Source organism: Schistocerca piceifrons, chromosome 3 (genome assembly GCF_021461385.2).
Source record: "Schistocerca piceifrons isolate TAMUIC-IGC-003096 chromosome 3, iqSchPice1.1, whole genome shotgun sequence".
Lineage (NCBI taxonomy): Eukaryota > Metazoa > Arthropoda > Insecta > Orthoptera > Acrididae > Schistocerca > Schistocerca piceifrons.
The window spans coordinates 486,116,352-486,141,164 of NC_060140.1; the positions used below are offsets into that span (position 1 = coordinate 486,116,352).

Sequence of the window (24,813 nt, forward strand, 5' to 3'; positions counted from 1 at the left end):
AGATAATATTGGGGCAAATACGGATTAAATATTTCCATACAACATACTACAGGAGCTGTATCAGATCACCCTGAACTATAAAGTAATACGTGTGGAATGTATATGATACATCGTGCGATAGTGATTAAGCAAGTCTACAGTTTTGGTAATTATTGTCATGCAGCCTGAGGCAGATTTGTAAACATCCAGTGTGAATAATATTGCTAGAGGATTAATCTGGCTTTTTGAATGATTATCACTCATTCGTCTACAATGTGAGAAATAGGTTGAGTCAGCGAATCAGCTTCAGAGTTAATTAGTTTTCAAAGTGATAGCTCTGATCTTGTTGTTGTAAAATTAGACTAGAGTGTGTATATTTTCCTGAGTCCCAGAAGGACGATATTTAGGAGAAGTTGTGAAAAAAGAACACAAAATAAATTAGATTTGTTTGGTTATGTATTTCGTATTATTTACGTATTTACAAATGGTTCTGCGTCTGCAGTAATCCTGTCGATCAGTGAATCTTGAGGATCGGAGCTGCAGCTGCGTAGGGCAGAGGAGCGGCGATGGCGGGGGCGGCGACAGCCAGAGGGGCGGCGCGCAGAGCGGGGGCCACGGCCAAGGCGGGGGCGGCGGCGTAGGCCACGGGGGCGGCGTAGGCGACGGGGGCGGCGACGGCCGCTGGCGCCACGGCCACGCCTCCCAGGTAGCCGGCCGACACGGCGGCGAACAGCAGGGGCAGGATCACCTGTAAGCACACAGCACGCGTCTCACGTCGCTGTGTTCCAACACCGTTTCGTGGATTCAGACACCTCTCGTATGCGTGAGATTTATGATTTCCTCTGTTCCCTAAATAGTGTAAAGCATAAGAGGTGATCGTTCCCCTGATGTGGACACGCCAGATTTCCTTTCCAATCCTTGTCCTGTATGGGCAAATGTTTTGTCTTGAGCGAATATGAGCGAAAATGCAAGAATCAGGCAGAAAACTTTAATGAGTTTATGTCGTATCCGCACAAAGAATCTTAATTCTGCAGTGGAGTGAGCGCTGATTCGTAACATCCTGGCAGATGCATCTCTCCGTGCATATTCATCATGCCTGTGAAACAAATTTTGCACCTTCACATCCGGCAACCTCTTTGCGTCTGGCAGCATAGTACGCTGTAGTCAGGGACCCATAGTGAGCAATGATGTCCTCTCGAAGTTTCTACCAGCTTATATCATCCATCTGTTATTTGGATGAAATATTTATGAAGTTCCATCGACTGTATCTAACACCGCTACGAAGAGTCTCAGCAACTACGTAAGGAACGATTATGCACTGCAGTATACAAGTATCACATTGACATCACATAAGCATATTACACTGAATCTCTATTTCGAAATTTCACTATGTAGCTTAATACTATGATTTGATTCAGAAAGTACTATAACAACATTTGTATCCAGCCTCATTCCAGTTTTACAGCTGCCATGGTAAAATGAATAAAATCAAAAAGAAAATCCCATGGAAATAAAGAAAATCGAGAGGTAGTGGGAAGTGTATGGTTATTTGTAGAAGACATCGATTCTATTATTAGAATAACTGACAAGTTCAGGAAAATGAGCTCCGAAGAATATATTAACTTTACATGTCCGTCACAAACAAAGCTGTAATTTTGCTACCTCTGAAGTTCAAGGGGCTTTACAGACAAGTAGGACCCTAATGAGCAAACGGAAATGAAACAGTTGTCTCAGTGATCCGAGATATTTCTATCAATGGGTTCACTTTTCACATTTTAAGCAGTAACGTTTAAGCACTGAAACATAATAACAGACAAAAAACTGAGAGAAATGCTGCGAGATGTAGTGAATTTGAAAAAACAAAATGCGAGGCAATACCAAGTTAACAGTGCTCTTTACTCTTTAACTTTTCGTATCATTTCCAAAAATTGTTGCAAGATGAGGAGTGAGACTAGTGAGAGTTTCCTTCAGGATTTGTTCTTATGCAGTCTGGCACTCAGTAAATGGAACGATTATACGTTAAAATTTTTTTCGATGAAGAAACTGTATTTTCAATCTGTGTTTTCTCTGTATGTGACTACGTCGTCAGTCAACTGCTCTGCCCTTGTTGCAACAGTTGCGGAGACGATAAGTTATAAAACAACGTGACTCAAACACATACTCGTAAAAGTTAGATTGAACACGGAACGGACGCTGAAACCCACGTACGCTTAAAAAGTATGTTCTGAAGCAGAGAAATTCCCAGCGCTCTTCATTTTCATTTATCTATTTGACACCTTTGCAAGGGCTGTTCCGACATAAATAAGATGCAGATAGCGAACTTAAGCAACATATTTTACAATCGGTGACCAAAATAGGTAGCGAAGATTTCACTACTTGGTAAGAAGTTTTTGGGACGAGTGATACGCACGCCTTCCAATATCTCTAAGTGTAGGATGGAAGTGAAGTAAAGCGAATGAAGCCAGCTGGAGACGACTCTCCCCGGCGACTTACCAGCTTGTACATGTTGCGTGTGTTGTGTCGGCGGTGCAGACTGTGCTGACCAGAGGAGGATCGGGGTTTATATACCTGCAGAGCCACGCCCGCCGACCGTCCGCTCGGCCTTGCTTCTTGCAGCGGACCCTGGACAGCCGAGTCCGGCGGTGCACCTACTGGCCGCACACTTGTAGAGAACGTCACTCTCCTAATTCATATCATAAGGCAAAGGCCATGAGAGATGTCACATACAGGGTGTCCCAGACCTTAAGCGTATATGCTGTCAGAACGTTAAAACTTACAAGTGGACACAAACGTTCCACATACGATGGCCCTGGTTAAAGATGCCCACTTTGAATTATCAGTAGCGCACACAAAAAGGGAATGTCATGACCTGATCTGTCTGTCCCTTGAAGTCCAACTTTATACTTACAATCATACTACACTCAATGGACATATTTTCACACCTGAAACAGTTCACTAGTGTTCAATGAGAGAACTTCTTACCACTTATTCTATTCATTTATCTCACGAACTATTTCTAGATTACGGCTAGTAAAGAAAATGTGCTACGAGTGGGCTCTCCACTATAGTTCAGAATTCTTTGCTGTAAAAGCTCTTAATAAAGTATTTCCATAGACATTTTATGGAACATTGGATAAGAACTGCTGGTCGGAAGTTTCCGATAGAAAAAAATTACCTTCTGCGAAACAGAAAACAATTTATTTAAATAGTACTAATGATTTTTTTACATGTGTCTGTTCTTTCCAAAGTGTCCGAAGGAGAGAGATCACGCAGAATCCACAGCTGTGAGACTTTAAATGTAAATTGAAGGGGAGCACTAGTGTCAGCTGTTGACAGCAGTGATCCCCTTTGGTTTACACTTAATGACTTTGTTGTTTCGTAAGTGTTTGTGAGAGAATTGAGAATCGGCTGTCACAGAAGTAAGTATCACGCTGAAGGCATGAAGTTATGCTTCTTTGTCATTGGTATACGAGGCATCAGTTCAAGTATAATTTAATTTAATTTGATGAAGTAATGAAATGTAAATAATGATTGAAGATATGAAATTAATCTATATTATTAGAGTGCAAAGGGTACAGATTCTTTACATGGAACATCAAAATCAGTGTTTTCAGAAATACATGGCGCTTGCGCCACTATCAACCACACAAGTCGTTTCAAATTTTTCTTGAAAGCAAGAAAATTCCGGGTAGATGAGAATTTTCTACTCATTTCGGTTCCCAATCTGTATACGAGATAGAAAACACGAGTCTGTCCCAAGTGAATTAAAAACTGCAAGCTCCTCAGCGTAACACGAAATATACTTTTCAAACGTGGTTCGCCAAGCTTGCAAGATCCGGCAGGATTATCTGATTTAAGATACTCATCTGCAGAGAAAATGCAGTTCGGAATTCTACTATTGTCATCACTGGCACAAACCCTAACTGCAGTTATACATCATTATTTCCTTCTCAGTATTCTCATGCCATCCATCTTCCTCAACAAACCACAGGATAGAACCATCAATAACGAACAAGGAAAGCATTGTGTGTTTCAGACTAGCAGGCTATGCTGTCTCCACACCCGTCTTGGAATTTCATTGATTGAGCCCCGCTAGACTCAGAGTTCTTAAGTAACATAAACCAGTGTTGGAGAATACCAGGCAGAACAGGAGTGACTACACACATAATCGATTAGTGTGCACAAATATTACAGCAGCTTGCAAGTAACAGATGCGTGAAACTTAAATAATGTAAGAAACTTCCAGCATAGTGAAACAATCGCAGGTCATCAACTTCGGCTAATCAGTAAAACGAAAACCAGCCAAAGTGGCAAATTCACTGTAGTTGGTTTTACGTTGTATTCATTAAATCATGAAAGTTGACCAAATAGTAGACAACGTTTGAGGATCGCAGTTATATACATGTAAGAGGATATTACAACAAGTTACGTTCTACAGCAACAGCCTAGGTTCATCACAAGCGTAGAAAGTGACTACATCCCAGTCTCAATGCTTTTATATCAGTTGAGTGTAATGGTTTGTCACCCTTTCTCTAATATCTCTGATACGACAAGGAGATTCTACGAATCAGTTTCTCGTCAGTTCATATTTGGGATTAATACACCAAGGTCTTCAAGGATGCCCATAGGAAGATATTCTTTTCAATGACATCCGACAATCACTCTGGTCACGAGCCAGGGCCTTCATTTCCAATCTAGCGGTGAGTATATCTGTTGTACAGGTATTCACAGGCTTTTATATCGAACAGAGTTGTAGTACAGACGTTTGTAAAATGCAATCTCTAGCGGGCAACAAGTGCTGGAAGTTCCAATTACTGTGGCAGCGTTCAAACAGCATGGTAGAATATAAGGCAGTCTTCTATCTCACAAATTAGTAGGGAGTCGTGCCTCGTGATGTGAGGCAAGGATGGCATATAGTTTTTCCTCACCTGAAAGATTAAAACTGCGGCAGCTGAAAATTCGATCATAGTTGATATTAGCGCAATCCGTCAACAATTTCCACGTCATCGCAGCTCTTCGCTGAATTATTCGCTGACTGAGATGAAATCTAGAGCAAAATTCATTCGGCTCGGAAATCCTGCTTGTCGCTGATGATATTTTCCACTCTGTATTCTACGAAATACGCACATCACCGGGAAGTCGAAGGTCTTTTATTGCTAAATACTATCTTCCACAGGACTGAACTTTATTAAATACAAATTCTGTTGTGTCAGCCATTATTAGTCGAGAACCCTTTGGTAGAGTTTTTGTGTTGTAATGACCAACTTTTTAGCAGGAATCCATTCAAGCTTACAAATGTGATTCCTGTTGCGAAACGTGCGCACCATATACCTACGTGCTCGAATTGTACATCTGGCGTGGTGGTATTAGCAACTTGTCGATATTCTGCATCCTGTGGCTGTTTATAAGGATTATCATAGTTTGCTTACCCACAGATTTAGTACTTGAGTACTGTCCCACTTCCCATCCCCTGGCTATTCTGTTCTTTATGTACCCCTACAGTGCTTTCTCTTTACTTACATTTGCAGTAGTAAGTAAAAAATTCCTGTATGTGTTTGCGAACAATCCAATAATTTCTCATTTATAATCGTAAGTTTTCTAATCAGATATACACTCCTGGAAATTGAAATAAGAACACCGTGAATTCATTGTCCCAGGAAGGGGAAACTTTATTGACACATTCCTGGGGTCAGATACATCACATGATCACACTGACAGAACCACAGGCACATAGACACAGGCAACAGAGCATGCACAATGTCGGCACTAGTACAGTGTATATCCACCTTTCGCAGCAATGCAGGCTGCTATTCTCCCATGGAGACGATCGTAGAGATGCTGGATGTAGTCCTGTGGAACGGCTTGCCATGCCATTTCCACCTGGCGCCTCAGTTGGACCAGCGTTCGTGCTGGACGTGCAGACCGCGTGAGACGACGCTTCATCCAGTCCCAAACATGCTCAGTGGGGGACAGATCCGGAGATCTTGCTGGCCAGGGTAGTTGACTTACACCTTCTAGAGCACGTTGGGTGGCACGGGATACATGCGGACGTGCATTGTCCTGTTGGAACAGCAAGTTCTCTTGCCGGTCTAGGAATGGTAGAACGATGGTTTCGATGACGGTTTGGATGTACCGTGCACTATTCAGTGTCCCCTCGACGATCACCAGTGGTGTACGCCCAGTGTAGGAGATCGCTCCCCACACCATGATGCCCACTATACGCCCTCGCTCAAAGTCCGTCAACTGCACATACGGTTCACGTCCACGCTGTCGCGGCATGCTACCAGTGTTAAAGACTGCGATGGAGCTCCGTATGCCACGGCAAACTGGCTGACACTGACGGCGGCGGTGCACAAATGCGGCGCAGCTAGCGCCATTCGACGGCCAACACCGCGGTTCCTGGTGTGTCCGCTGTGCCGTGCGTGTGATCATTGCTTGTACAGCCCTCTCGCAGTGTCCGGAACAAGTATGGTGGGTCTGACACACCGGTGTCAATGTGTTCTTTTTTCCATTTCCAGGAGTGTATTCCCCTGAATTTTCTCATTCGGTACATTATTTACGCATTTGATTAATTCCTGGTTCTCCGAGTTTTGCATCTGCACATCGTCGTTCTCGTGACGTACTATTTGCTAAGGTTGTTTTCTCAATGTTAAGGTGGTATTTTACACAAGCAGATCTTCTTTGTCGAAGGAAGTTGGGTAATTTCATATTAACTGTTTCCCTCATTTGCATGTTCCACTTTGCTATCACCAGTTTTACGACTCTGTAAGTTGATTATTTTCGTCTGTTCCTTGATGTGCCTTAACCTGTGTTTACGCTGTGAATCTTCTGTATCTGAGCTGGCAGCTAAACTGTAGTATATCCTTTTTTTTAAGTAGTGTAACAATCTCATCTACGAACCGTAAAACGTGGCTTCTGTTCGCTTTACGCATTCATTTGACTTGTAGCTTTGCCTATCAGGCACACTATTTAGGTAGCAGTCTCGATAAACTTCCACTACGAGTGATATATTTTTCAGTATGTGGTTGTTCTAGCTTGTTTTTACCGGCTGAAACAGGCAGATTATTATTTCACATTACAGCCAGTATAGTGTAGCTAATCATTGTGGAATTAGCTCTTTAGTTCACAATAAATCTGTGGTACCAACGTTTGATACCACACTTGTTAGGGGTTGCAGTTAATGACCGCGGTGGGTATTAGTAACGTTTGACCCGCGAGTAGGGACCAGTGCCGCTAGCACCGCTCCTCGGCTTGTATCAAGTTTCTAGCGAGCTCTCGCCCACTCTTGCTCGGGACGTCAAGTAGTAAAGTAGCATAGCCTTCAGCTGATAGGAAGCAACATCTAACAAGGCGCTTAGTAACGCATGGCCTAAGTGAGGCCTCAATAGCTATCTGTTTGTAATTATATGTATGCAGCCAAGAAGAATCCTGTTCAAGCAGTTAAGTACAATATATATTATTTTTTACCAACGACTTCAAATTATTTTAGTCGTTGGAGATACAGACCATGCAGCAAGCACCTTATCGACATTCATCAGAGATGAACCTGCTGTGACTTATATGCTTCTATTTAGCATTGGCCACCAGTCAACAATTGCGACGGGTCCTTCGTCGTAATCATAACTAAATCTTTCACTTTGCAGCTGAGTATACGTTCTTCTGGATTTCCTGGAAGATTAAAAGCTCTATGGAAGGGCGATAATCTGACTAGAAACTTCGTTTTTCGCTGGCAGTGCTGTTATTGGATAAGGCGCAGCTCACGACCAGCCATCACAGCTCCACAGTTTCGCCATTTTTCCATTTTACCTGTGTGCCTACTAGAGACCTGCAGCTATCGCACAGTGCTCCGACTGATAACTTATTAAATTCGTTTACCCTGTCACATATATCAGTACCCACTAAGCTCAAGCATCTTCAGCATTTTCGAAAAAGGTGGAGCATGAAGACAAATTTTCAATTTAATGGTTTGATGACATCAAATAATACAGTGATGTTTGCGTATAGTTGAGGCAACGTAAGTTAATTTACTACAGGAGCCTACAAGTATAATTGTTAGCAGAAAGATACAGGGCCGATTCGTATCTAATTCATTGTAAATAAGTCAATATATTTTAAAATGCGTAACTAGACTCTCGAGTACAGATTTAAGTGTCAGGAAGTCGTTTCTGAAAGTATTTGTATGGAGTGTAGCCATGTATGGAAGTGAAACATGGACGATAAATAATTTGGACAAGAAGAGAATAGAAGCTTTCGAAATGTGTTGCTACAGAAGAATGCTGAAGATTAGATGAGTAGATCACGTAACTAATGAGGAGGTGTTGAATAGAATTGGGGAGAAGGGGAGTTTGTGGCACAACTTGACTAGAAGAAGGGACCGGTTGGTAGGACATGTTCTGAGGCATCAAGGGATCACAAATTTAGCATTGGAGGGCAGCGTGGAGGGTAAAAATCGTAGAGGGAGACCAAGAGATGAATACACTAAGCAGATTCAAAAGGATGTAGGTTGTAATAAGTACTGGGAGATGAAGAAGCTTGCACAGGATAGAGTATCATGGAGAACTGCATCAAATCAGTCTCAGGACTGAAGACAACAAAAACAACAACAACAAGTAGACTCTTGTGAAGAGTAGACGTTGTGCTCCTGCCGCAAGCACGTGTACAATACCTGAATTTTAACAAAACACATTTGTGGCCCAAATGGAAAAAAATAGTCCAAAGAGAATCAGTAATCAGTTGTAACGCGTAAAATTAACTTTCTCCATTTGTCGATAATGAATTAACTACCTTGATGATGATGCGTCACGGGTCCTTCCAGGGGGATTATATCATCATAAAATTGGTGGAATATTGGAATAGGTGTGACGAAATGTGTGCAGTGGTTACTGGAAGACTGTCACCATGAATCGTTGGGAACAGACAACAGGATGAAGGCTGAGACCTCAATCTGCTATGTTTAGATCACGTGGAGGTAGCGTCAACTGGGACACTGAGTGACATTCTGTGGTGTTTGGCGCTGAGCCTCCCATCTGTCTGTGGCGGTCAGATCGGTGCCAGAATGTCCTGGGGTACCTGGTGTAAGGTGTAGGGTTACAGGTACCGCCTGTTCTCGACACCCGTACCTCTCCAATTCCAAAACAATGTATGGAGAGCAATAAGAAATGACAACCGAATTTTTTTGGCTTATGTTGAGTAGAGACTCAATAATAGTCAGTATGTGGCAAGAAAAAGAAACTCTGTTATCATACAATTCCTGAACATGGTATCAAATGGGATATTCTAGCAGGATAACACAAGTACACTTTCATACCACCCTCCACGCATCAATCTTCACAAAATGATACAGCATGAATTTCAGACATGACGACAAATTCTTTAAGATGACATTCTGAGGATATTTGCTTTCGTAGCACAGTGAAAAATCGTGTATTGTGTCCGTTGGGATTCGTATATTCACGATGGACATCCGTTCCGAATTGCATGAAAGTGTAATCGTTTAATACTTGTTATTCGATGAACATCTCCAAAAGTTTGATAAATATCGGACTGGTATTTCATGGTGTAACATTTTCTATTCACCTCAGTGCAACTTGGACGCCATTTTATGTAACAGTTGCTTCGAAACATAATCTGGCTGCCATAGGGAAAGTGGTTTCTTCATCTGACAATTAAGTATTCTAGATGTCAGAATACATTCACGAATTCGGTTCAGTACAAAGGCGAGTGATGCAGGTTGTTCTGTATGGTACCTTGTCGGACTAAAAACTCCCTCGTTTCGAACAGTATGGTTATTCACTTATAAGTAGGGCATTAAAATCATTTCTTCTCCAGTACATTGCAGACTGGAGTCTTCTGGCGCTGAGTAACAACCTGTTTTCTCTCTTAGTTCTTCCCCGCTCACCAGGCTGCAGTTGGCGAATCTGTAAGATAAGCGGCGTGGGTGTGACTTAGGGTTGGTTGACCCTGTCTCACAACCGGCGGAGTCGTCGACTGCACAAGGGATCAGAGTATAAATGATCCTATCAGAGCACAAAAAAATACCAGTTGCTTCACTCTACCTTCCTCAGCACCTTCAAAAATTTTACCAACAATAATGGTATGTGAACATACTCGCCCTTCTTTATTCTGAGAGAGAAGAAAACAGTGGCGGTGGGAAAGAGACAGAACAGTAATAAATACCAGCAGATAGTTAACAATGGTTGCAATAAAGAAAGAGCGAAGAAGACAATGGCAGTGTGAGAGAAAAAGAGGGACACAGTGGCTGTGGAACATGGTTGACCGTGACAGATCTGTGCTAGGAAACGAGTGAAGCAGACAGTTGCAGTGGGAGAGGAAGGTGGTGGAAATGGATGAGAGCCAGTGGCAATGAAAGAGAGAGTCCATGACAGCGAGGAAGAGAGATATAATGGCAGTGAGAAGAGACAGCAGCAGTGGAAGAAATGAATGAGATGGTAGCAATAAGAGAGAGAGCTAGAAGGCGAAAGTGACAGTGAATGGAGACAGTGATAGTATGACAGACTGACGGAAACTGTGCTTTTGAAACAGGAGCCATGACTCAAAGACACAAAGAGATAATAACAATGAGAATTGCTGAATGAGTGAGAATGGGCAAGTGTGAGTGGATTGACATGACCAACCTACAGTGATGGATTAGAGGATGCGAGCGAGTTACAGTTAGAGGTGCTTTTTGGTGAGAGATGAATTACATTTTAAAAAGATAACGAATATGTTCGCATGCTCGAATTTTTTAGGCTATTTTTAAACGTGCTGAAGAAGGTAGAATGAGACAGCTCGTACCCCACCATACAGTCAGAGTCTCAGTAGCACATTCGCCTTTTTTGTACTCCGATAGGAGAATATTTTCACAGACTCATTACTTTTCTGTGTTAAGATATTCGATTTTTTCCGTAAATGCAGAAGTGCTGTTCTGTTTTTGATAACGTTGTTATGACCCATCAGCTGTCTGCTGATTTGTTTCCGTCTTACAGAGACCTTCGTGGTACAGTACCTAAGTACTTGCTTCGGCTATCAATCGTAAATTAGCCACAGAGTTAGTAATCTCGTCAGGCCAACAGCTCATTGCGGCGGTAACTCCAACATTGTCAATGAATGTAGTTACGACATATGTTGACTTGCTAGGAAAGATATATGTTGTTAACGTAGCTGGTGAAGGATCGAAAGAGGAAGGGGAGTTTACACAAACTATTGTCTTGGTTTGCCTAGACCCTGATTCTCTTTGCTGAACCAGATCTTTTAAAACTTTTACCTGACCACGTGTTTAATGATTTTCCTGCTGTTGCTTGAAATTTAACTCTGACAGTATTTGTACATGTTGCATCAAATTGGGAACAATACCAGCAGAATGTGTGTCTGCCATTGTACAAAATTTACTACTGTCTTTTACAACTATAAATAAAAATAGAAGAACTTTTACTACAATACATAAACGATAACTACACGCTGTTCTTTCTGCCGTATCGTCCCTCACAGAGTCTCAGAACAATTCTGTACCACATGCCTAAATCGCCTACAAGTTCTACATGTGAAATTGCTCCCTCTTTTTCTATATACGTTACTTTACTACACTACTGTTGCGGAGCAGAATAAATTTAATTCTTCAGGCTTTACCGACGAGACGTTGTCATGTTGAACAATTCTGATACCAATGTTGTGACGCGCATGCGGTAGTGGAGCTCTGATTAGGAGTGTAAGTGGTTCTGTCCATGCTCGGATGCGTCAGTGATACAGCGGTACTTGTAACAACAATTGTCTATTGTGGCGAATGTACAAATGTATAGGCACATCTAGGGCTGCAGCCTTCAGTAGGGCCCAAGCCCACGTGCAGCAAGCACTGCTGACGCCTCGTCAGCGAACCATGACGTAACTGCAGCAGGTGAGTACCACGGCCGCGTGCAGTGCAGATGGTGGTGGGACGAGAAAGGCGCTTCCCGCCCAGGCATTCTGCGATGACCCAGTGCAGCTACCACCTTAGCGCTGTCGAAGACAGATGGACACTGCTGAATGAGGCCTAGGATGACAGTTGTTGTGAATACAGTGCCTTCGTCGTGCTGGTAACACCATTGTGCTGGAGTTGTTTGAGACTTTTGAATTGGGAAACTTGATTTTTATGAGTGCCTTGCACGTCGACATCTTCAGGCTCACTGGCAGGAAGTTTTAGAGCCACATGTCCATTGCACTGATGAAGACCAAAACAGGAACTTTTCTGAAGCTAACTGAGAAATTAAGACCTTCTCAGTACTTTCAAGGTGGTTGCGTCGGTTTCCTTCTGCTACCAGCAGATAAAGGGAATGCTACAATCGTCCTACAGAAGATAGATTGTAACAGTAAGATGAGATAACTTTTGAATAACCGGGCATGCAAGCCAGTAGAAACGAATTCCGCAGACAAGGTGGATAAGAACGCAAGGGCTCTTCTAAGGAAAACCGGACTTCCAGAAAAGATCTGTAAGCAGCTGAGGGCAAAAGCACCAGTACCAACCAGACTTTGTGGACTGGCGATGGTGCACAAGGAAGGGGTTCCTGTACGTCCAGTAGTCAGCAAGATTTTCGCAACCACCTACCTTACTGCTCAACACCTTAAGAAGATGCTCTCCCCATATGTGGGGAAGTGTGCTCATCACATTGGATTTCTTAGAATGCATCAGGCATCTACAGATCACAAACTCTGACATCATGGTCAACTTCGACGTCGGCTCCCTGTTCACCCACATACCACTGATTGATTCACTTGGTTGGAATCAAGTTGCGTCGGCCAGGGTGGTCGAGCGGTTCTAGGCGCTACAGTCTGGAACCGCGCGACCGCTACGGTCGCAGGTTCGAATCCTGCCTCGGGCACGGACGTGTTTGATGTTCTTAGGTTAGTTAGGTTTAAGTAGTTTTAAGTTCTAGGTGACTGATGACCTCAGAAGTTAAGTCCCATAGTTCTCAGAGCCAAACAAGTTGGACGGCGCTCTCCTGGGCTTTTGGGTTGTTGTATGAACGGATCAGGTTGCTTAGATGATTAAAGCATGAATATAAATACATTTATTTCAGTACTGTTTTCACAAACAAAACCAAAACTGCAAATCTAAGGGCCAATTTGACTTGGTATGTACACTACTCATTTATTAAGGGGAAGATTGTTCATCGTGTAGTGCTGTCGGCGGCAGGCGCCTCGTCTCCTCGGAGTTGTGTGGTGCTAGTCGGCTGCCCTCACCAGCAATGGCGGCTTTGCGGCGAGGCCCAGATACGATCCCCGCGTTGTCTGCCCGTTGAAGGTTGCGTGGCCGAAGCTGTGATATCACGGTGTCGGAAGGCGGATGTTGGCGACAGATGGAAGAGACCTCATGTACGCCCATTCCCGCTCCAAATCACTGACTAACTCTTATCTCCTCATCCATTTCCCAGCTCAAGTCTTCCTGGAAAAATTCTCTTCTTAGGGCATTGTCATTGGCGGACTCAATTTCGAATGCAGTCCAATGGCAGTTTCAGGACCACGTAACTTATCCCGTTGCAGGTAAGAAAAACTTTATCTTGCCGTGGCTGGTGTGTGGCCCGGGTACTGGCACCTTTATCAAGATTTCATGTTCTTACGATGTTTTTCTGCATTTCCAAGCTGTTGTGAGAGCACCTACAGAACAATTCAAAATGTCCAAATGTGTGTGAAATCTTATGGGACTTAACTGCTAAGATCATTAGTCCCTAAGCTTACACACTACTCCCTGCCGCCGTTGCATAAGCAGCTGAGCAGCAAGTCGTATACTCCTAGCTCACTCATTTGTTACATAGTTTAATTCTTAATTTCTTTGCGTGTTTTTGGTACTTGCATTGTTTAATTCATAAATTTCGGGCCTATTATAGTATTTGAGAGTTGTAGCATCGCGTTTTAGTACCTGAATAGTGTAAATTCGCGTAGTCGTTTGTCTACTGTTTTTGTTTTGAACGGCCAGTGTCGGTTGGTCACAGTCAGTGTGCTCCCTGCCGCCGTTGGATAAGCAGCTGAGCAGCAAGTCGTATACTCCTAGCTCACTCATTTGTTACATAGTTTAATTCTTAATTTCTTTGCGTGTTTTTGGTACTTGCATTGTTTAATTCATAAATTTCGGGCCTATTATAGTATTTGAGAGTTGTAGCATCGCGTTTTAGTACCTGAATAGTGTAAATTCGCGTAGTCGTTTGTCTACTGTTTTTGTTTTGAACGGCCAGTGTAGGTTGGTCACAGTCAGTGTGCTCCCTGCCGCCGTTGGATAAGCAGCTGAGCAGCAAGTCGTATACTCCTAGCTCACTCATTTGTTACATAGTTTAATTCTTAATTTCTTTGCGTGTTTTTGGTACTTGCATTGTTTAATTCATAAATTTCGGGCGTATTATAGTATTTGAGAGTGTAGCATCGCGTTTTAGTACCTGAATAGTGTAATTTCGCTTAGTCTCCTTCCGCCGCCGAGCAGTGTCAGCAGTGCACAAGTAGCAGCATTACTGCATTTACTAGGCAATCTTGTATTTTAATAACCGTTTAAATTTTGTCGATTTGTTTGCGCTCTCTGTAAATTAGTTCAGACGTTCTTTGCAAAACAGTTTTTAGCATGGATAGGGACTGCAACTGCTGTGTTCGGATGCAGGCTGAGTTGGCATCCCTTCGCTCCCAGCTTCAGGCAGTGTTGGCTTCGGTCACACAGCTTGAGGCTGTTGCCAATGGGCATCACTGTGGGGGTCCGGATGGGGGTTTGTCGGGGACGGCCAGCTCGTCCCACGCATCCCCCGATCGGACTACGACTGTGGCTGCCCGGGATACTGCCCACATTGAGGCTGATCCCTCACCTGTGGTAGAGTGGGAGGTCGTTTCAAGGTGTGGCAGGGGGCGAAAGACATTCCGGAGGGCTGAACGGAAAGCCTCTCCAGTTTGTCTGACGAACCGGTTTCAGGCTCTGTCTCAGGCTGATACTGATCTTCGGCCTGACACGGCTGCTTGTCCTGTTCCAGAGGTTGCCCCTCAGTCTGCAAGATCCGGGCAGTTGCAGAGGGTGGGCTTACTGGTAGTTGGGAGCTCCAACGTCTGGCGCTTAATGGGGCCCCTTAGGGAAATGGCAGCAAGAGAGGGGAAGAAAACCAATGTGCACTCCGTGTGCATACCGGGGGGAGTCATTCCAGATGTGGAAAGGGTCCTTCCGGATGCCATGAAGGGTACAGGGTGCACCCATCTGCAGGTGGTCGCTCATGTCGGCACCAATGATGTGTGTCGCTATGGATCGGAGGAAATCCTCTCTGGCTTCCGGCGGCTATCTGATTTGGTGAAGACTGCCAGTCTCGCTAGCGGGATGAAAGCAGAGCTCACCATCTGCAGCATCGTCGACAGGACTGACTGCGGACCTTTGGTACAGAGCCGAGTTGAGGGTCTGAATCAGAGGCTGAGACGGTTCTGCGACCGTGTGGGCTGCAGATTCCTCGACTTGCGCCATAGGGTGGTGGGGTTTCGGGTTCCGCTGGATAGATCAGGAGTCCACTACACGCAACAAGCGGCTACACGGGTAGCAGGGGTTGTGTGGCGTGGGCTGGGCGGTTTTTTAGGTTAGATGGCCTTGGGCAAGTACAGAAAGGGCAACAGCCTCAGCGGGTGCGGGGCAAAGTCAGGACATGCGGGGACCAAGCAGCAATCGGTATTGTAATTGTCAACTGTCGAAGCTGCGTTGGTAAAGTACCGGAACTTCAAGCGCTGATAGAAAGCACCGAAGCTGAAATCGTTATAGGTACAGAAAGCTGGCTTAAGCCAGAGATAAATTCTGCCGAAATTTTTACAAAGGTACAGACGGTGTTTAGAAAGGATAGATTGCATGCAACCGGTGGTGGAGTGTTCGTCGCTGTTAGTAGTAGTTTATCCTGTAGTGAAGTAGAAGTGGATAGTTCCTGTGAATTATTATGGGTGGAGGTTACACTAAACAACCGAACTAGGTTAATAATTGGCTCCTTTTACCGACCTCCCGACTCAGCAGCATTAGTGGCAGAACAACTGAGAGAAAATTTGGAATACATTTCACATAAATTTTCTCAGCATGTTATAGTCTTAGGTGGAGATTTCAATTTACCAGATATAGACTGGGACACTCAGATGTTTAGGACGGGTGGTAGGGACAGAGCATCGAGAGACATTATACTGAGTGCACTATCCGAAAATTACCTCGAGCAATTAAACAGAGAACCGACTCGTGGAAATAACATCTTGGACCTACTGATAACAAACAGACCCGAACGTTTCGACTCTGTATGTACAGAACAGGGAATCAGTGATCATAAGGCCGTTGCAGCATCCCTGAATATGGAAGTTAATAGGAATATAAAAAAAGGGAGGAAGGTTTATCTGTTTAGCAAGAGTAATAGAATGCAGATTTCAGACTACCTAACAGATCAAAACGAAAATTTCTGTTCCGACACTGACAATGTTGAGTGTTTATGGAAAAAGTTCAAGGCAATCGTAAAATGCGTTTTAGACAGGTACGTGCCGAGTAAAACTGTGAGGGACGGGAAAAACCCACCGTGGTACAACAACAAAGTTAGGAAACTACTGCGAAAGCATAGAGAGTTCCACTCCAAGTTTAAACGCAGCCAAAACCTCTCAGACAAACAGAAGCTAAACGATGTCAAAATTAGCGTAAGGAGGGCTATGCGTGAAGCGTTCATTGAATTCGAAAGTAAAATTCTATGTACCGACTTGACAGAAAATCCTAGGAAGTTCTGGTCTTACGTTAAATCAGTAAGTGGCTCGAAACAGCACATCCAGACACTACAGGATGATGATGGCATTGAAACAGAGGATGACTCGCGTAAAGCTGAAATACTAAACACCTTTTTCCAAAGCTGTTTCACAGAGGAAGACCGCACTGCAGTTCCTTCTCTAAATCCTCGCACAAACGAAAAAATGGCTGACATCGAAATAAGTGTCCAAGGAATAGAAAAGCAACTGGAATCACTCAATAGAGGAAAGTCCACTGGACCTGACGGGATACCAATTCGATTCTACACAGAGTACGCGAAAGAACTTGCCCCCCTTCTAACAGCCGTGTACCGCAAGTCTCTAGAGGAACGGAGGGTTCCAAATGATTGGAAAAGAGCGCAAATAGTCCCAGTCTTCAAGAAGGGTCGTCGAGCATATGCGCAAACTATAGACCTATATCTCTTACGTCGATCTCTTCTAGAATTTTAGAACATGTTTTTTGCTCGCGTATCATGTCATTTCTGGAAACCCAGAATCTACTATGTAGGAATCAACATGGATTCCGGAAACAGCGATCGTGTGAGACCCAACTCGCCTTATTTGTTCATGAGACCCAGAAAATATTAGATACAGGCTCCCAGGTAGATGCTATTTTTCTTGACTTCCGGAAGGCGTTCGATACAGTTCCGCACTGTCGCCTGATAAACAAAGTAAGAGCCCACGGAATATCAGACCAGCTGTGTGGCTGGATTGAAGAGTTTTTAGCAAACAGAACACAGCATGTTTTTATCAATGAAGAGACGTCTACAGACGTTAAAGTAACCTCTGGCGTGCCACAGGGGAGTGTTATGGGACCATTGCTTTTCACAATATATATAAATGACTTAGTAGATTGTGTCGGAAGTTCCATGCGGCTTTTCGCGGATGATGCTGTAGTATACAGAGAAGTTGCAGCATTAGAAAATTGTAGCGAAATGCAGGAAGATCTGCAGCGGATAGGCACTTGGTGCAGGGAGTGGCAACTGACCCTTAACATAGACAAATGTAATGTATTGCGAATACATAGAAAGAAGGATCCTTTATTGTATGATTATATGATAGCGGAACAAACACTGGTAGCAGTTACTTCTGTAAAATATCTGGGAGTATGCGTGCGGAACGATTTGAAGTGGAATGATCATATAAAATTAATTGTTGGTAAGGCGGGTACCAGGTTGAGATTCATTGGGAGAGTGCTTAGAAAACGTAGTCCATCAACAAAGGAGGTGGCTTACAAAACACTCGTTCGACCTATACTTGAGTACTGCTCATCAGTGTGGGATCCGTACCAGATCGGTCTGACGGAGGAGATAGAGAAGATCCAAAGAAGAGCGGCGCGTTTCGTCACAGGGTTATTTGGTAACCGTGATAGCGTTACGGAGATGTTTAATAAACTCAAGTGGCAGACTCTGCAAGAGAGGCGCTCTGCATCGCGGTGTAGCTTGCTCGCCAGGTTTCGAAAGGGTGCGTTTCTGGATGAGGTATCGAATATATTGCTTCCCCCTACTTATACCTCCCGAGGAGATCACGAATGTAAAATTAGAGAGATTAGAGCGCGCACGGAGGCTTTCAGACAGTCGTTTTTCCCGCGAACCATACGCGACTGGAACAGGAAAGGGAGGTAATGACAGTGGCACGTAAAGTGCCCTCCGCCACACACCGTTGGGTGGCTTGCGGAGTATCAATGTAGATGTAGATGTAGATGTAAATTATCCTAAGGACCAACATACACACCCATGCCCGAGGGAGGACTCGAACCTCCGCCGGGATTAGCTGCACAGCCTAGGCCTGCAGCGCCTGAGAGCGCTCGGCTAATCCCGCGCGGCTACAGAACAATTCTTTGTAAGTGCTACCTCTAGTTGAGGCCTGGACAGACTCATATTTGGGCTTCGCTTCAGAGTCTGCTGGCATCCGTGATTTATAAGGAACGTCCTTATGTTGAGAAAAACATCTTAAGGAGGCTGAATTCTTTCACACGCCTCCCTGTGCGAAATCTTCACGCTTTGTGTACGCCCCTCCCACTGCACATGCAGTGCTGGAATTGTCGGCACATTTCTTCTTTCTAAGCTAGGTGAAATGACTTCTGCCAGGCCAGAAGAACTCACATGTTTTCGCATGTACATTCTTGATCTTCCGTCCTAATGGCTGCAGGGGTCCATCAGTTCTTGGTGCCCTTCTCATTTTCAGCCAGGCTCTTCGCAACCTGTTCCTTCTTAAGCGAGCCGAGAGTGTCAGCCTAGCTCCCCACAGTGTGCTTGCAGAATGGCTGCAGTACCCTCTTCTCGGGCGCTCGCACAGGGGATCCGGCTCCCTCCTCCCCCTCGGCCACTGTGCTGCGAGGCAGAGATATCACAATGTAGTTCCTATATGGGGTCATTCTGAGAGCAAATGGAAAGGGTAGCAATGGGCAGCTATCTCTCATCGGCAGTGGCCAACTTCTTTATGGAGAGATTTGAAAAGGAGGCACTTACAGCGGCCCCTGATCAACCGATATGCTTTTTAGGTACATGGTTGACACGTTTTTTCTACGGTACCATGAGAGGGAAAAGCTCGTTGTTTTCTTGGACCACCTAAGATCACGTCACCCTAACAGTAAATTCACCGTAGAACTGCAGAACGATGTACTACTCCCATTCCTAGATGTACTAGTCAGGAGGAAGGCAGATGGTACCTACAACCTGTGGTCTATAAAAATGAATACTCTTCTAGAGGTGTTCAAAAGGAACTCCGTCCTGTTTCGCCGTCAGACGTTCCTGAAGAGGTACAAGAAGAAACGAAAGAGGTTGCATGTTTGCCTTATGTCTGGTCAATATCTGCCAAAATCAGCAGAATTCTCCTCAAACATTGCGTCAAGAGCTTCTTCCAGCCACCCACCAAGATTAATTCTCTGCTAGTGAATGTGAAAAACGACCTGGGTTCTGCAGAAACCGGGTGTTTACCACATATCATATGAATTTGGTATGACAATCATCTGCCAGACGACTAAGACCGTTGATATCAACTGCAAGGAACACCAAAGGCACAGCAGCCTGTGACAGGCAACCATGTCAGCGATTTTGAGCGTTGTTCAGAGCTCAGTCATTTTATGAACTATAATGATGCCAAGACTCTAATTCAAACATATAGATACCGGGACAGCGTTATCAAAGAATCGTCTGAGATGAAGCTGACAAAGAGCCATGACACCAGTTTCCAACTGAGCTCTCCGTGGAACCCAGTACTCGATCTTCTGAAGACGTAACAGAGGCAACATCAAGAATCCAGTGACACAATTATGAAGATGGTTTAGAGAAAACTGCACAGTACATATAACAACGGACACACGTGAATTGGTACCTCACACACATCAGACTTAATACCTGATGACGTCCTACTGAGTCTCGGGCGGCAATGTGAAAACCAGCGGCTTGAAAATAACTCTGCAGCCTTTCTTGGCGGGCATGTACATCGGACAAGACGCCTGACACGGCACACCACACTAACAGAACGTCATAATCACAGGAATGTTTAAATCACGACAATCGGAAGATAAAATGTCTAGCACAACTTGTGCTTCATTCAAAACTTCATGCAGAAAGATTACAACGAATAATAACCACAAAGTACGTGCACAGCTTTCGGACTGCCGCGACTGGAAGAAATCACAACAGTCGCTACTATTGGTGGGCGCATAGCACGGACAGAACTCCTGAAGCGGCGCGTACCGTAGACGGATCGGCTGGCACAACATGGGCATAAATACCGGACTCATTTCGGCCTCGAATCAGTATCAGACACAGGCAGCACCTGAACAAGGCTCCGAGTTATGCAGTTGAATTATCGTGCAAAAAAGAGGCGAATAACGGCAGAAATCCGACTGTTCAACATTTCAACGCCTCGCCCGGAAAACCTGAAGAAGTAAATTTATTCTGCATCGCAACAGTAGTATAGTAAGATAGTGTAAGCCTGCCCGGTTAGCCTTTCCATCCAACGCACTGCTTTCCGGGTGGGAAGGCATGCCGATCCCTGGAACGAATCAGCGCGGCAGATTAGTGTCGAGGTCCGGTGTGCGGGCCAGTCAGTGGATGGTTTTAAGGCGGTTTTCCATCTGCCTCGGCGAACGCGAGCTGGTTCCCCTTATTCCCCGTGAGTTACACTATGTCGGACATTGCTGCGCTAATACTTTCTCCACGTAAGCGTACAGCATAATTACTCTACCACGCAAACATTGGGGTTACACTGGTGTGGTGTGAGACGTTCCAGGGGATGGGGGGGGGGGGGGGGGTCCACTGTGGGCCGAACGGCACAATAACCCTGAGTTCGGTATGAGGTGGCGGTGGGGCGAGGGGACTGCAGTAGCCTGTTCTGGGGTTGTGTACCACTGTGGGCTACGTCAGGGACGAAGCCTTTCCGTCGTTTCTAGGTTCCTAGTTCAATACAATACAATACAGTACAACGCAAGGCTAACTATGTTTTATGGATTGATTAGCTTACACGAATGAACTTCAGGCAAGGAGTAAGTCGGGGCGCGTGTTATTCGTGGATGCTTACTTGTTGCCATTATCTTATGACTGGTTTGATTAATTTTAAGGAGTTGTATTTTTGTATGTTAAATTTTGAGCCCACAGAGCGGCGAGTGTGAGCTAGGAAGTGTTTGTAACTGTGTGGCTTGACACAATACGCTAAATTCTTGACAGTTATTCGTTGTAAAGCTCCCTGTTAAAAATTCTGGGTAGCTTACGGCCGTTTCACAATTTTCCTGTGAGTCTTGACCACCCTAAGTGCAATCTGAATTAATCTGGTGTCACTAGTCGTGCCCGTTACCTGTATTCTCGAGACTTGTTGTCAGTAACGGGAGGGAGTAAGTGTGTTTGTTGGACGATGAGTTCCTTACTACTTTAACTAAGTGTGAAAAAATGTTCTCTGTTCTAAATGTTTCGGCTGTAATGTTAGTTATTTAAGTTTTTGGTGAATCTCAACCGTTGAAAAGTTTTTGAGAAACGTATAACTAAACGAAGTTTAACAGACAAAGAGACAAACGTAGCAGAACTGTTGTTGGAGCTTTATCTACATTCCATTTGAATAAATGTCTAGATTAGTCAAACAGGTTATATGCTAGTTGCTGAAGCGTGACTAAAGCTATGATCATTCGTGTTTGGCTTGCTCCATTGTTTTTATTGTGCTAAAGAAGTTTGGCAATTTTTGAAAGAAAATTCACATGGGGAGCAAGTAGAATATACATACGTTTTTAGAATGTGCTAATGGTTTCATTTTAACAAAAGCGTTTAGTGGTGGCATAATTTTGGTGTATTCCCTCTCAACACACCACCATCCATATGCATTAGTGTTCTATCCTTCCTACATGTATGTAGTGCTCAGAGTAGGTGCTCAAACAGACATCCCTTCATCTACAAATATTCAGTGACTCATTGGATCACGACCTCTGAGAAAGAAGGAAAGGAGTGGAACGTTTTTTTCATTACGGTTGTGGAGGGCGGAAGGGGAGGTATATGACTGAAGAAATGAGAATGAATGCTGACAATGCACTGGGAAGTACGGAGGCTTGTTGTGCGTCGAAGAAGTGGAGTAAACGTTTAAAGGCAAAATACTTCTGTAAAAGCGGAATAATAAAAAACACTGTACTTTCATTTCTGTATTGGTGTTTAATAATGCACGTGTTTTGTATGAGATTAGCTGTAACAGTCGTGTAGTGATGAATGTAATAAAATTTAACGTCTACATCCGTCCTTTCGATGTTATTTATTATATGACTACCAATTTTGGTGATTCACTACCCTATCTTCAGGCCTTAACTGCCGCCTAGGGGTTCAACTCCAGTCGTGGCTAACAGCCATAATTTCATCAGCTCACAGATGTTGGCTACTAATGGAATCGTGTATAAGACTGGAGTTAACCCTTTCAGAGTGAATAAAGGACGGAAGATTGTGTTCTGAATCAAGAAACTGGTCGCCATATAATAAATAACATCGAAAGAACGACTGTAGGTGTTCAGTTCAGTACATAAGTGAACGACCGTAGTACTTCAGAACTTCAGACCTTCAGCTAGAAAGATAGATATACAAAAAATATAATGACGAAGGACCCAGATACAGCTTAAAATTAGAAAATGAAACAAAAATACAGCTAGATCTGGAATCGAACTCTCTAATTGGATTATTACAACGCAATAGACGTCATAAAACTTAGTGATAGTTGAATTCATATTACCTGCATCTGCCTTCGGGATTTAGGGTAAATCACGTGAGAGGTGCATGGCCAGAGGGGATTAGAAATGCTCCTCTCACGTATACGAGTGCAGTGTCTTACCACTCCGCACCTCGCTTGGTATTAGGATATGAGCACTGTTGATCATTTAAAAGTATCTAATCAGCACTTTCCAAGTACTAGATGATACAGACGACTAACATAGATTAAACCTTTCCATACGGCAAAACGCTTGCGCTGTACCAGATTTCCCTGAACTATGAAGCAATTCCTGTGAAATGTATATGATATAGCATGCGAAAGTGGTATTTCAAGCCCTGCAGTTTAGGTAATCACAGTTATATATTCTGAGTCAGGTGAGAGATGAGTTGACTTAGCGATTCAACCTCAGAGTTGATTATCTTTGAAAGTGATAGCTCACGTGATCTTGTTGTAAAATTAGACTACAACGAATATATTTTCCCTGAATCCCAGAAGGACGATATTTGGGAGAAATTGTGAAAAAAGAACACAAAATAAATTAGATTTGTTTGGTTATATATTTCGTATTATTTACGTATTTACAAATGGTTCTACGTCTGCAGTAATCCTGTCCATCAGTGGATCTTGAGGATAGGAGCCGCAGCTGCGTAGGGCAGAGGAGCGGCGATGGCGGGGGCGGTGACAGCCAGAGGGGCGGCGCGCAGAGCGGGGGCCACGGCCAAGGCGGGTGCGGCGATGGCGGGGGCGGCGTAGGCCACGGGGGCGGCGATGGCGGGGGCGGCGACGGCCGCTGGCGCCACGGCCACGCCTCCCAGGTAGCCGGCCGACACGGCGGCGAACAGCAGGGGCAGGATCACCTGTAAGCACACAGCACGCGTCTCACATCGCTGTGTTCCAGCATCGCTCCAAAGCATTCAGATAGCTCACTCATGCGTGAGGTTTACGTTTTCTTCCTTCCCTAAATTGCTAAATCTAAAGTCACGATGGCTCCTATGCTGTTGACTCTTCCAGTTTCGTTTCGCATCCTTGTCCTACGCGGGTAAACTGTTTTGTCTTTACTGATGTCAACCTCGGCGTAACGTTAAATATAATTCTTACATCTCGTATGAGCGGCAGGCTTCATTGTTTCGAAACATTTATAACAATGTTTTATTTTTCGCTCTGGGAGGCAGTGACATGTAAGCACAGAAACATAATGACAGAGACAAAATTTTCAGAGAAATATTCAAAATCTAGTGAATTTGTACATTTAATGTAACATCAAGTTACACATGCGGTTTCTGTTTAACTCCCCATGTCCTCTGCAACGAACTGTTGCAAATTGAAACTCGAGTTTCGTGAACGTTTGCTTCAAAACTAGTCTTTACGCAGTGCAGTGTTCAATAAGTGTAACGCTTGGAGGTTAGAATTTTCCTAGTGGAAGAAAATGTATGCTAAGTCGAGGTTTTCCTGGTGTGTGACCATGTCATCGTAAAATTTTGTCAATCAACGTTTCCGCCTTTGTTGTAACATGACCACAACCACGATCGCTGAAGCCCAGTTTCGCACAAAAATGTGTTCCTAGATGAGGAGAAAAAGCAATCGCCGTTGAAAAAGGATTAGTTCGTTCTCATTTGTGAATTTGGCGCCCTTGAAATGGCCTTTCTGATATAAATAATATAAAAGTAGCGTAACTTATACAACATATTTTACAATCAGGGAACAACATAAATAACTAACAATTCTCTGCTTGGTAATAATAGTTGTCGGTGTTATGTTGATTAGTATTGTTGGCGATAAAGTATACGGCTATCAAAATCTCTAAGTGCAGCATGGAAGTGAAGTAAAGCGAATGAAGCCAGCTGGAGACGACTCTCCCCGGCGACTTACCAGCTTGTACATGTTGCGTGTGTTGTGTCGGCGGTGCAG

At 44.1% G+C, this 24,813-nt stretch overlaps 2 protein-coding genes across 2 annotated transcripts; both read right to left on the reverse strand.

Moving 5' to 3' along the window:
• Positions 1–417: 417 nt before the first annotated feature.
• On the reverse strand, positions 418–2,510 carry LOC124787800 (cuticle protein 38-like). The gene is made up of 2 exons (XM_047254723.1): positions 2,473–2,510; positions 418–727 (listed from the first exon to the last, which is right to left on the reverse strand). The coding sequence occupies exons 1-2, from the start codon at positions 2,482–2,484 to the stop codon at positions 494–496; spliced, it is 246 nt and encodes an 81-aa protein (XP_047110679.1). The 5' UTR covers positions 2,485–2,510; the 3' UTR covers positions 418–493.
• A 20,933-nt stretch (positions 2,511–23,443) lies between these two features.
• On the reverse strand, positions 23,444–24,813 carry LOC124787801 (cuticle protein 38-like). The gene is made up of 2 exons (XM_047254724.1): positions 24,775–24,813; positions 23,444–23,762 (listed from the first exon to the last, which is right to left on the reverse strand). The coding sequence occupies exons 1-2, from the start codon at positions 24,784–24,786 to the stop codon at positions 23,520–23,522; spliced, it is 255 nt and encodes an 84-aa protein (XP_047110680.1). The 5' UTR covers positions 24,787–24,813; the 3' UTR covers positions 23,444–23,519.